General features: G+C 48.5%; 1 protein-coding gene across 1 annotated transcript in view; it reads left to right on the top strand.

Moving 5' to 3' along the window:
* The window catches only part of FAAH2 (fatty acid amide hydrolase 2), a 63093-nt gene that overhangs the window by 23593 nt on the left and 26630 nt on the right, over window positions 1-12870 (top strand). Inside the window, exon 4 of the mRNA XM_075324029.1 lies at window positions 2672-2791. Coding sequence (XP_075180144.1) covers window positions 2672-2791 — 120 coding nt within the window. The remainder of the gene's footprint in view (window positions 1-2671; window positions 2792-12870) is intronic.

Here is a 12870-nt window from a genome sequence, read left to right on the forward strand (position 1 = left end):
TGCTCCCCACTCCCACACATACACAGGACCTCCTGCCACCCACAGCCTTAGCACAGCTCGGTGTGAAAGCCTCCACAATTTTATTGTATCTGGAGCTGTGTATTACTGTTTCAGTCAGAGCTGTACTGTGCAATTCTAACGCACCTCTCCTCCCTTCAGGCTTGTTTCCCTTTTCACATATATTCCACATTTGTGTAGTGGGAAAGCTGGGTTATAGTTATGTTGTAATACATCCGCTACAACCCAACTTTTCCACTGATAAATTCCTGCAGATACATTACCCCTTAAAGGGATTGTCCACTACTTTTACATTGATGGCCTATCCTTAAGATAAGTCATCAATGTCTGATGGCTGGGGTCTAACACCCCGCAACCCTCTCGGTCACGGTGGTGGCAGCAGACAGCCGGAAATGCTCAGTTCCGGAGCTGCTCCATATTCTGATGGTGTCCGCGGCCGGGTGCTGCACATCCGCCTCACATTCAGATCAATAGGAGGTGGATGTGCAGTACTCGGCCGCTGATTTGTACAGCTGACATATGTGCCTGTCAGACACAAGTGGAATGGCGTACCGCCCATTCTTTTTAACCTCTTAAATGGTGCTGTCAATATGTGACAGCGCAATTCTAATCGTGATCGCGCTAAAACTTACTTTCAGCCCGACACCATAAGTCACGTGACAGGATCACGAGGATCCGATAGTTGTCATGGTAGCACAGGGTCATGTGATGACTCCTGTAGCTCACATGACTAAGGTCCTGTTAGAAACAGCTGAATACTGCATATTACAAAAGATGATCATTTCTCCCGATCCGAGAGGTGCTGCTCTCAGATCGGGAGAAATGAATATATATATATATATATCTCACAAAAAAAACCTGTTAAACTTAGAACTATTAAAAAAAAGTTAAAAAAAAAAGTTTTGAAAAATTAAAAAAACCCTAAAAGTTCAAATCACCACCCTTTCACTCCGTTGAAAATTAGAGGGTTAAAAAAATAGACACACATTTGGTAACGCCACGTTCAAAAATGCCCGATCTATCAAAATATAAAATCAGTTAATCAGATCGGTAAGCGGCGTAGCGGGCAAAAAAATCCAAACGCCAAAATTTGTTTTTTGGTCACCACAAATTTTGAGCAAAATGCAATAACAGGCGATCAAAACGTAGTATCTGTGCAAGAATGGTACAGTGAAAAACATCAGCTCGATACGCAAAAAATAAGCCATCACTGAGCCATAGATCCCAAAAAAATGAGAATGCTACGGGTCGTGGAATATCGGGCAAAATGTACGCCACTTTTTTTTTGGACAAACTTCAGATTTTTTTTTTTTTTTTACCCCCTTAGATAAAAGTAAACCTATACATGTTTGGTTTCTACAAACTTGTACCGAACTGAGGCATCGCCTCGACACATCAGTTTTACCATATAGTGAACACAGTGAATAAAATCTCAAAAACAATAGTGCAATCGCACTTCTTTTGCAATTTTTCCTCACTTGGAATTTTTTTTGCTGTTTTTCAGTACACTATATGGTAAAACTTATGGCTTCATTTAAAAGTACAGCTCGTTCTGGAAAAAACAAGCCCTCACATGGCCATATTGACTGAAAAATAAAAGTCCTCAGTCCTAATCTTCTCATTCAGCCAAATTAGATCTCTTGCTTTGCACTGACGAGAGGCAACACCCCAAAACATGTGTCTGCAAATAGGGATTCTGGTTTGGCTTTTATCCTAAGTCATATGGCAAGGCCCGTTAAAGAGTTGATATTGACTTTTAGGATTGCTACAGCTAATAGGTGGCGCTAGAGATCAAGTTCTCTTCCCCTCTGAAGAGGCAAGTTGCACATGGTAACCAGAATTCAGAGTCTTAAAGACTCTGGGTTACAGCTGTGCTTAGTGGGAAAAAAAACACCATGACCAAGGTTCCCCCCAGGAACTGATGAGTGGGAAAGCTGGGTTGTGGCGGCTGTATTACAACAGAACTATAACCCAGCTTTCGCACTACACAGACATTTAATATATGCGAGGAGGGAAATAAGACATTGTTTAAAACAAGCCTTAAGGGAGGAGAGGTGGGTAAGAATTGTACATGATGAACAGTCATAGACAGATCCAGATGTGAAAGCGCTATGGAATTAATAGCGCTATATAAATGAATAAAATTATTATAATAATTATTATAAAGTTGTGGAGTCTTTCACACTGTGCTGGAGGTCCTGTACTGTGGATGAGTGAGGAGCAGCATCAGACTTGTGAGGAGACCTCTTACTTCCATTCTGCTCGTCTGTAACTATAGATGGATTGGTCTGGACAACAGGCAGTGGACGGTAACATTATCAGAAGGGAGACACCTTGTGGCCATAACTTTACAGCGCTCTTTCACTAGAATAAAAAAAATGTTCAATCTTTTTTCTCATCGAAGCTTATTATACTTTTGATACTGACTATTTTGACAATCTAATAATCTTTTTTAATTAAATGTACTTGTTGAAAATGCAGTGACTATCAATAGTGTGAACAGGCGCTTTAGTTTTTGTTTTTTCTTTTTCTTATAGGTGGATTTCTGCTCAGTTTTATATCTGATTTTAAGATTTTCATTATACATATTCTTAGTTTTTAGAGATTTCTTCTTTAGTCTCTTCTTATATATTTCTTCATGTCCTTTCTTTAGGAGGAGAAGGCTGTATCATTGCTGCAGCAGGATCAGTCATCGGGGTAGGCTCAGATATTGGAGGCAGCATAAGGATGCCGGCGTATTTTAATGGGATATATGGACACAAGCCAACGTCTGGTGAGATTTCTTTTTTTTCCAGCACATTTTACCTCATGAATTTTAATAATTGTCATGAAACGTCCCATGGCTCCACTGACTTATCAGGATCAACGCCATCGCTGCCACTGACTCGTCACAAATACCTCTCCCTTGTGACACATGTGCCTTGGAAGCTACTGTAAAGGGAGACTCCGCTCCCCACCATGCTCATCCATTCACCCATCACGTTAAACTATGAGCTAAGCGCATCCCACGCTGGGGCACCACACGCCGGCACCGGGTTACACACTAGCACACGTTACCCAGCTTTCTTGAGCACCTGGTATTCTTCCTGCACTCTGGCATACGCAGGGTAACATAACCAAGCTATACTCGCCCTCCGCAAGGTTTATGGGGAGGTTTAGAGCAGTAAAGAACAAACTTATCACATTAAATATACAAAGACTACAGTTTTTAAAAAAGGTTACAAGAAATTACATAATAAAGACCTGTATAGAGTCAAAACAGTATAAAATAAAAGGGATACAATACAAATACTTCTTACAACTTGGATCCGTGAGCGCTTCTGGCAGAGGAGAACGCAGCGGGAAATATGGACAAATCTGCAATACTCGTTGCTTCTCCTGGGATCAGACACCGATATTACATGGTCTTATCAGACCCTCACTCCTATCTCTGCTGAGGTCAGAGGATGGCGGCTGATTAGAATACCATATTTTTTGTTTTATAAGACGCACCCCAAATTTAGTGAAAAAAAAGAAAAGGTAAAAAAAATAAATATGGGGGCCATCTTACAATCCACTGGTATCTTACCGGGTGCGGCAGCGGTGGTGGAGTGGAGTCACAGGAGGCAGGGGCAGTTGTGCAGTAGGGTGATGCAGGTGATGCGGCAGATGTCCCAGATGCTTGCTGTGAGGCATGAATATCCAAAAATGGCGCCTGTAGTTGACATGTGCGCAGATTGCTCGCCATTAGACCAATAGCTCAAAGATCTCATCTGTGCACGCGCCACTTCCTTAATTTTCCTTAAGTCCGGTTGCTGGGAGATCATTGGGCCATAGGCTGTGTGCGCGCAGATGAGATCTTAAGCTGAGAGCTCCATCTTCGCATGTGCTGACTCTGCTCGCCATTATTTGAAGCCCACACCACAGACAGGATGGTGCCTGCCTCACCTTCAGCAGTGCAGCGCACAGTCCACAGCATTGCCCCTGCCTCCTGTGACCATTCTCCACCACCCCACGGTAAGCGGTAAGCTACATTCGGCTTATAAGACGCACACCTCATTTTCCTCCCACGTTTTTGAAAGATAAAGTGTGTTTTATAATCCAAAAACTACGGTACATTATAATCCATTTTGTTAGGCCATATTTATGCTGTCAAACATTTTTTTTTCCCCAGGAATCTCCTAGAGAAACAATTTGGCCATCATCTTACTGAACATTCTTCAAGTATTGTATACATGACACACGGTAATATGATATATCCATAATTGAGGGAGATATCACACTCCTGTAGGTTGCCAGCTACCAAAACGTTTGCAGTTCCACCCACAGATGTGAATAGGCGCCCCAATCATTGATATATCCATGAATTCTCTGAATTAGCATATTATAGGCATGGAATGGACAATATTGTACTTCCATTGTCATGTTAGACCTCTGATATGGAGCTGTTCGATCTGCCTTCTGGCAGTGTTCTTCACCTTGCATTGATTCATATCTTTTTATTAATTAGAATGTACACAGTCAAGGTTCGCCATGCCAACAACTGTCAGCTACTTGTTAATTACTAAGTGAATACACTCCATGTCTGCTCTCCAACAGATAACCTGCCTCAATTATCTGTTCACAGTGCAGGCAGTGATCCATTGCCCCCAGTCTTTGATCTGTGTAACTATAACTCCATTTATGGCAATAATAATAATTATTAATGATAATGCTGTCCTTTATGAAAAAAAAAATAAAATATATATATATATATATATATATATATATATATATAATATATTATATATGTTAATCTAATATATAAAGCTGAATGTGTGTGTGTATGTCCGGGATTGGCATCCGCACCGTCGCAGCTACAGCCACAAAATTTTGCACACTCACACTTCTGGACCATGAGAGCGTCATAGGCTATGTTTTGAGGGGAAATTTTAACCCCGCGCTTTACAGTTATTCGCCAAAAAACATGCCTCCATTAAAGCGGGTGGAGCTGGGAGCCACAGTGCAGCCAGAACTTCAGAAGAATGCGCAGCCACGCCCTTATATGGAATGTTGGCGTGTTACAATGCAGCAAGGGAAAGAGGCAGACAGACCGGGAAAGAGGCAGACACAAAGAGACAGACACAAAGAGACAGACACAGACAAAGAGACAGAGACAGACACAGGGAAACAGACAGACAGGGAAAGAAAGTGAAAGAGACAGACAGGGTAAGAGAGACAAAGACAGATAAAGAGACAAAGAGACAGACTGACAGGGAAAGAGAGGGAAAGAGAGAGACAGGTTAAGAGACAGACACAGACAGGTAAAGCGACAGACACAAAGAGACAGAGACAGACACAGGGAAAGAGAGGGAAAGAGACAGGGTAAGAGACAGACAAAGAGACTAACACAGGGAAAGAGACAGAGGGAAAGAGAAAGACAGACAAAGAGAGAGACAGAGAGATATATCAGAGGGGGAGACGGACATTATAATTGCATTTATATCAATTTGTTTTGTGGTTTCTATTTTATTAACAGCAGTTATTATCCCGGGCGAAGCCGGGTAGTACAGCTAGTATAATATATATATATATTTCTTTATCGCTTCATTGGGGGACACAGAGACCATGGGTTGTATGCTGCTGCCACTAGGAGGCGACACTAAGCAAAAAAAGGTAAACTCCTCCTATGCAGTATACACCCACCAACTGGCAATCATTCCTCAGTTTAGGCTTAGTGTCCATAGGAGGTGGACACACTTGGGGCTGCTCTCAGCCCCCCAGGTTTGTATTTTTAATATTTTGCTTTTTCTTTTCAGACACAGCTCGTCGGGCGACAGGGTGTAATCGCTCACCCTGCTCTCCCCCCCCTAGAGACCGGTCGCACAGAAGTGGGGTCCGTCCGCCACTTCCGTTGTCCTCCGTGTCTGTCTGGCAGGACCCTACCCCCCTAACACTCTCAAGACTGTTTGGGGGGCATCCGCACAGAGGGACAGGCAGATGGTCCTTGCCCCCCTCCCCCTGCACGCTCGCCTTCCACAGCCGGCCTGATCAGGGAGGGGAGACGAAAAATCATACAGGACGAGATACCCGTCTCCCTATATCTTTCCCAGGATGCCAGGATCAAGGAGGACTGTCAGCCGTTGGGACAGGTACCCTCCTGTTCCCCGGGTCATGGGAGCTCCGTTTAAAAAAAAAAAAAAAAAAAAAAAGATCCATGGGATTAGCTCCCTTACCCTGGGTCAGCTCCCCTCCAGGCAGGCAGTGCGCTCGCCCTCCCTCCCGTCCTCGGCGCTGTCCACCGGCTCCCCCTGCGGCCTCACCTCTAATTTAGCCCCCGGCTTCTCTCCGGCCTAGCTCCCGTCCGGCCACGCCCCCTCCCAGCCAGCCTATCGCGCGAGTCCTTGCTCCCCAGCAGGCCCGCCCGCTCCAGCAGCCAGTCACAGTAGGCTTCTGCGCGCCCTTTTTCAGCCATTCACGGGCCCTCTCTCTCCCAGCCAATCCCTGCAGGTTTTCTTCTGCTGCGCGCCGGTTTTGTGCGCTCTTTTCCTGCCCCTCCCCCAGCCCGGACCCTCTCAGCAGCGCCATCACAGCCCTGTGTTTTCTCTGTGCGGCGGCAGCAGCGTTCCACGTGCAGCCACCGGCCTCATACCCCTGCAGCTCCTCGGAGCCCCCACTTCTGCTCCCTCAGCCTGCAGTCTGAAACAGGACACAGCGCCAGCAGACACAGGACGCCAGAATCTGAGTAAGCCCTGCCACTGGGAGGCAGCTCCTTCCCCAGTACCCCTCCACATGGCATCCTCCGGTCTGTTTCCTTTTCTCTCTCTCCTCTCTCTCCCTTCTGTCCCATGTCCAGCACAAGAGCGTCCCGCTCTCAGCCACACTGAGCCTACACTTACGCCTGCACCTCTTGTTTAAAGAAGTTTCCCTCAGGGCAGTCCTCCCCCATCTGCCAAGCCTGCAGCACCCCTAGCATGACTACTACGGAGCCCCCCACCGCCCGTAACGAGGACTCGGCCCCCACACCTGAGTGGGCTGCAGCTCTCTCACAGTCCGTGGACAACCTAACTAAGGTATCTCAAACCTTGGTTTCAACCATAGAGCGTCTGCCCGCCTCCACCTCTGGAGCCCCCCCGGTGACCCAGAGCAAGTCTGAGCCCGCAGCGCTACTAGCCCGGCAGGGCCGGACGCACAAGAGGTCTAGGAAGCGGTCCTTCTCGGGATCGTCCTCCAGCTCTCCTAACCCCTCTACGGCCTCCAGAGCAATACGCTCTCTATCTCCTACCTCATCTGCGGCAGCCCCGGATTCGGATCAGGACCCTGATTCGGACACCGATCTGGACTCTGAACATATCTCCAAGCTGACCAGTATGATGGACAGTCTGGTTATTGCCGTCAACCAGACCCTAGAGGTGAAGGATGTAGATCCGACTCCTACCAGTCAGTCGGTCCCTTTCAAAAGGGCCAAGAAACTGCCAAGAAGCTTTGGCAACCATAGGGAATTTGAGGACATTTTCTCTAGACAGTGGGAACATCCCGACAAGCGTTTCCAGAAGCGCAAGCGGGCACAGGTCGTTTACCCCTTTGCACCGGAACTTCTTCAGAAGAGGTCAGCGTCTCCTTCAGTGGATCCTCCGATCTCCCGACTTTCATCTAGTACCACCTTGCCGCTCTCTGATGGCGCCTCCCTTAAAGACCCCTCGGACAGGACCATAGAATCCCTTGCCAAGTCGGCCTTCGAAGACTCCGGTTCCGCCATCACTCCAGCCTTTGCATCCACCTGGGTCTCCAAGGCTGTTTCCGCCTGGGCAAAGCTTCTTCGGCGCGGTATCCTTGCTGAAGCTCCCGGCCCCGAGCTGGCAGATCTGGCAGATCAGATCGCCCATGCTGGAAAGTATCTAGTTGCTGCGTCCCTCGACTCCGCTGCTTCTGCAGCCCTGGCAGCCGGCAACATTGCTGCAATCCGCAGAGCCTTGTGGCTTAAGGCGTGGAACGCGGACTCAGCATCCAAAAAGTCTCTCACCAGTCTTCCCTTTTTTGGTGCCAGACTCTTCAGAGAAAAGCTGGACAAGATCATCTCTGAGGCAACAGGGGGCAAATGTACCTTCCTTCCCCAACGAAGGGTTCCCCGTGCCCCTCCCAAACGACGGGTTTTTCCCTTTCGTCCTTTTCGTCAATTTACTGCCAACAGCAACAACAGTCGGGAGCGGTCGCCAGCACGTCAAGAGAAACGGAAGCCCTCCTTTAAGGCAACACCCAACTGGCGTTCCCGTGGCCAGCAGTCCAAGACCTCCAGATCCAACAGATTCTCCTCCGCATGACTGGGCTCCCATTCCCGGATCCTCATCCAGGGTCGGCGGTCGCCTACGGCTGTTCAGAAGCGTGTGGCTTTCCGTGATAGACGACGCCTGGGTCCGAGACGCCGTCTCTCACGGCTACAAGATAGTTTTCTTCTCTCCCACATTCACGCTTCGTCAAGTCCAAACCCCCCAAGGATCCCTCCCTCACCAAGGGTTTCTTCGCGGCCATCCAGTCCATGCGAGATTCTGGGGTCATCACCCCCGTCCCCCCTCAAGACCGATTTCGGGGTTTTTATTCAAACCTTTTCGTTGTTCCGAAGAAGAATGGCACCGTCCGTCCCATTCTGTACCTGAAGCGGCTCAACAAGCGGGTCCGTCTCCGTCGCTTCCGCATGGAGTCTCTGCGCTCAGTGATTGCATCCATGGAACCCGGGGAGTTCCTTTGTTCGGTGGACATCCAGGACGCCTATCTTCACATCCCGATCTTCCCAGCTCATCAGAGATTCTTACGTTTTGTGGTTCAGGATCAACACTTTCAGTTCACAGCTCTCCCATTCGGGCTCTCAACGGCTCCCAGAGTCTTCACCAAGGTGATGGCAACCGTCATGGCTATTCTTCGGACCCGGGGAGTTCTAGCCATCCCGTACCCGGACGACATTTTAATCAAGGCTCCCTCGGCGTCTGAGTGCCGCGAAAGCCTCAGCATCACTCTGGATACTCTAGCCCGTCTCGGCTGGTTGATCAACAGACCAAAGTCATCTCTGATCCCGGCTCAACGCATCTCATTCCTTGGCATGATCTTCGACACCGCACAGGCGAAGGTTCTCCTGCCCGAGGACAAGCTCTCGGCTATCCTCAGGGGGATTTGGAAGCTCCAACGCGCTCTCCGTTGCTCTCTTCGGTACTGCATGAGCATTCTCGGGAAAATGGTGGCGTCAATGGAAGCGGTGCCCTACAGTCAATTCCATACACGTCCTCTTCAGGGTCTCCTATCAAGATGGGACAAGTCTCTTCACTCCCTTCACGCCCAGTCGCACTCCCTCCACGAGTCAGAGAGTCAATGGAATGGTGGAAACGCTCTCCCCTCATCCTCCAAGGGAGATCATTTCTTCCCCTTCGATGGAAGGTCATCACGACAGACGCCAGTCTACCAGGCTGGGGAGCCACATTCTAAGACCTTACAGTTCAGGGTCGCTGGACCGAGCCAGAAACGAACCTTCCCATAAACATTTTGGAACTCGGGTCAGTTCGCTTGGCTCTCCTACACTGGGAGACCCTGCTCCTAGGACACCCAATTCGAGTACAGTCTGACAATGCGACAACTGTGGCCTACATAAACCACCAAGGCGGAACACGCAGCCGAGCGGCAATGAAGGAGGTGTCTCAGATCCTCGACTGGGCCGAACAGAACATTCCAGCGATCTCAGCGGTCCACATTCCGGGAGTGGACAATTGGGCCGCTGACTTCCTCAGCCGAGAAGGCCTTGACGCGGGAGAGTGGTCCCTCAATCCCAACATCTTCCAGCAGATCTGTTCCAGGTGGGGGACCCCCGACGTGGATCTCGTGGCCTCCAGGTGGAACCACAAGGTGCCCCAGTTCGTGTCCAGAGCAAGAGATCCACTGGCACTCGCAACGGACGCCCTAGCGATCCCCTGGTCGCAGTTCTCTCTGCCGTACCTCTTTCCTCCGCTTCCGCTCATCCCCAAATTAGTCAAGAAGATCAAATCAGAAGGAGTCCCGGTGATTTTCGTGGCCCCGGATTGACCCCGTCGTCCATGGTATGCAGAGCTCGTGCACCTTCTCGCCGACGTCCCGTGGAGACTACCAGACGTCCCGGACCTTCTCACTCAGGGACCATTCCTCCACCAGAATTCACAGTCGCTCAATTTAACGGCATGGCTGTTGAAGCCGCAGTACTAACTTCCTCGGGATTCTCAGAAAGGGTCGTCCAGACAATGATTAGAGCACGGAAACCTTCCTCCTCCCGCATCTACCACCGTACGTGGAAGGCCTACTTCCGCTGGTGTGAAGCTAACCAGGTCGCAGCCATGACCTTCTCCTTACCAGTTCTGTTGTCTTTCCTGCAGTTTGGTCTGGATGCGGGGTTGGCACTCAGCTCTCTTAAAGGGCAAGTGTCTGCTCTTTCCATTCTCTTCCAGAAGAGGATTGCCTCTCACTCACAGGTTCGCACATTCATCCAAGGGGCCGCTCATTCTGTTCCCCCCCCCGTTCAGCCTCCAGTGGAGCCCTGGGACCTCAACTTAGTTCTGTCCGTTCTTCAGCATCCCCCCTTCGAACCTATTCAGGAGGTGTCTCTACGGTTCCTTTCTTGGAAGGTCGCCTTCTTAGTTGCCATCACGTCAATCAGGCGGGTATCTGAACTAGCGGCGCTTTCCTGCCGCTCTCCCTATCTCGTCTTCCACCAGGATAAGGTAGTCCTTCGGCTGGTACTGTCCTTTCTTCCCAAGGTGGTCTCCTCTTTCCATCTTAACGAGGACATTGTTCTTCCCTCCTTTTGCCCGAACCCGTCTCACCCTCGTGAGATTCTTCTCCACAAGCTGGACTTGGTCAGAGCCCTCCGCCTGTACATTTCCAGGACGTCTCATTTCAGACGGTCGGATTCTCTATTTGTGCTTCCATCCGGTCCGCGCAGAGGCCTCCCCGCTTCCAAGTCCTCTATTGCGCGATGGGATCCGTTCTGCCGTACTAGAAGCCTACCGGGTAAGGGGCACAACGCGCCCACTCAGGATTACGGCCCATTCCACCAGGGCGGTGGGAGCCTCTTGGGCGGTCCGTCACCACGCTCCAGCGTTGCAGCTTTGCAAAGCTGCGACCTGGTCTTCGCTCCACACTTTCACGAAGTTCTACAGGGTTCACACTTTCGCATCCTCTGATGCGAGCCTCGGTAGACGCGTTCTGCAGGCTGCAGTGGACCGAGGTCAGCCCTGAGAGTAACAATAGACCCACCCGTGGGACTGCTTTAGGATGTCCCATGGTCTCTGTGTCCCCCAATGAAACGATAAAGAAAAGTAGATTTTGGGTACTCACCGTAAAATCTTTCTTGGAGCCTTCATTGGGGGACATAGCACCCGCCCTTGTGTTGGATACATGTTACTGTTGAATGTTGATTTTAATGTTAACTTCTGTAAGATTGTTCGTTCTTTCTTGTTGTCTCCTATTGCTTTCTCACTAACTGAGGAATGATTGCCAGTTGGTGGGTGTATACTGCATAGGAGGAGTTTACCTTTTTTTGCTTAGTGTCGCCTCCTAGTGGCAGCAGCATACAACCCATGGTCTCTGTGTCTCCCAATGAAGGCTCCAAGAAAGAGATTTTACGGTGAGTACCCAAAATCTACTTTTTTTTTTTTTCTTTAAGTGTAAGTTTGCATATTCTAAAGTTAAATCAAGTATTTTTGCAATATGTGCAAAGCAGCAGACAACTTAATATGGAACCTTTTGTTACCAAAACATATTATTAGTATAGATGTATATTCCCAGCTACAACAGCACAAAAATGTACTGTTTGGCTCCTAGAGTCGCTGAGTGCACAGATTGTGTAGTCATGATGTGCTACCCTCAGGGCGCTGATTGACAAGCAGCTGTGTTTGCATATCAACATGGCAGCCTGTCCGTGACTGCAGATCGGGGCGGGGGGGGGCGGTGTAGCTCTCCTCATGAATACACTGAGTTGCTAAATCATAGGGTAGATTTATCCAAGAATTCTAGTTCAATTTGCACCCAAAACGTCATTAATTGCTTGCACTATATCTGTGTGTTTGGCATTTTCTGCACATTGTCTCATAAAGGACAGGGGCTTCATGTAAAAATGATCGTGATATTTCAGAAAGAGGATGTAGTCCAGCAAGCAGCGTTGTGTGCCACAGATGTGCTCCAAAATTTAGGGTACATTTAGGTACATTTTTGGCATGAAGTAAGCCAATTTGTAGGTTATGTAAACTTTAGACTAGACGGTCTAAAGATGCCCCAGGTTACCAAATGGCTTAAAGAGGTTATCCACTACTGGGACAACCCCTTCTGATTCCACATTTTCCCCAGGTAAAATAATAAAGCTTATGCTCTCCTCCTGTACCGGCACCATTCCAGTGGTGCTGCGGTTCACGCTCCCGGGGCTCACGTGACATTGTGACGTCATGCGAGCCCCATGTCCAATCAGTGTCCGCTTCTATCTCCCAGCCTTCGGACCAAATGAGCAATCAACATGAAGTGAGCGGCAGCCACAGTGCTCACTTCCTGTTTTAACTAATTTGGATCGAAAGCGGGGAGACAGAAGTCTGTCTCTGCCCTTAAAATAAACCTGTATTTTCTCCAAACACATAGAGATCTGTCAGTCAAGGGAATCTGGGTAGGTAGAAGCCACCCGAGACCATACTTTGACTAATCGTCCAAGATATATAGTCCCATATCAACTTTTAAAGGTAAGTTGTTTTTATTAGGTTCTCTTTAAAGAGGACTGATCACCAGTTTGAGCATGTTAAACTGGCTACATCCTGGAATAGTTACCGCAGGGATGACCAAACCATAGCTTTTAATTTTTAATCTCTCCTTTCTGTTGTTAAGTTTAGGTTATAGTTT

This window comes from Anomaloglossus baeobatrachus, chromosome 9 (genome assembly GCF_048569485.1).
Source record: "Anomaloglossus baeobatrachus isolate aAnoBae1 chromosome 9, aAnoBae1.hap1, whole genome shotgun sequence".
Lineage (NCBI taxonomy): Eukaryota > Metazoa > Chordata > Amphibia > Anura > Aromobatidae > Anomaloglossus > Anomaloglossus baeobatrachus.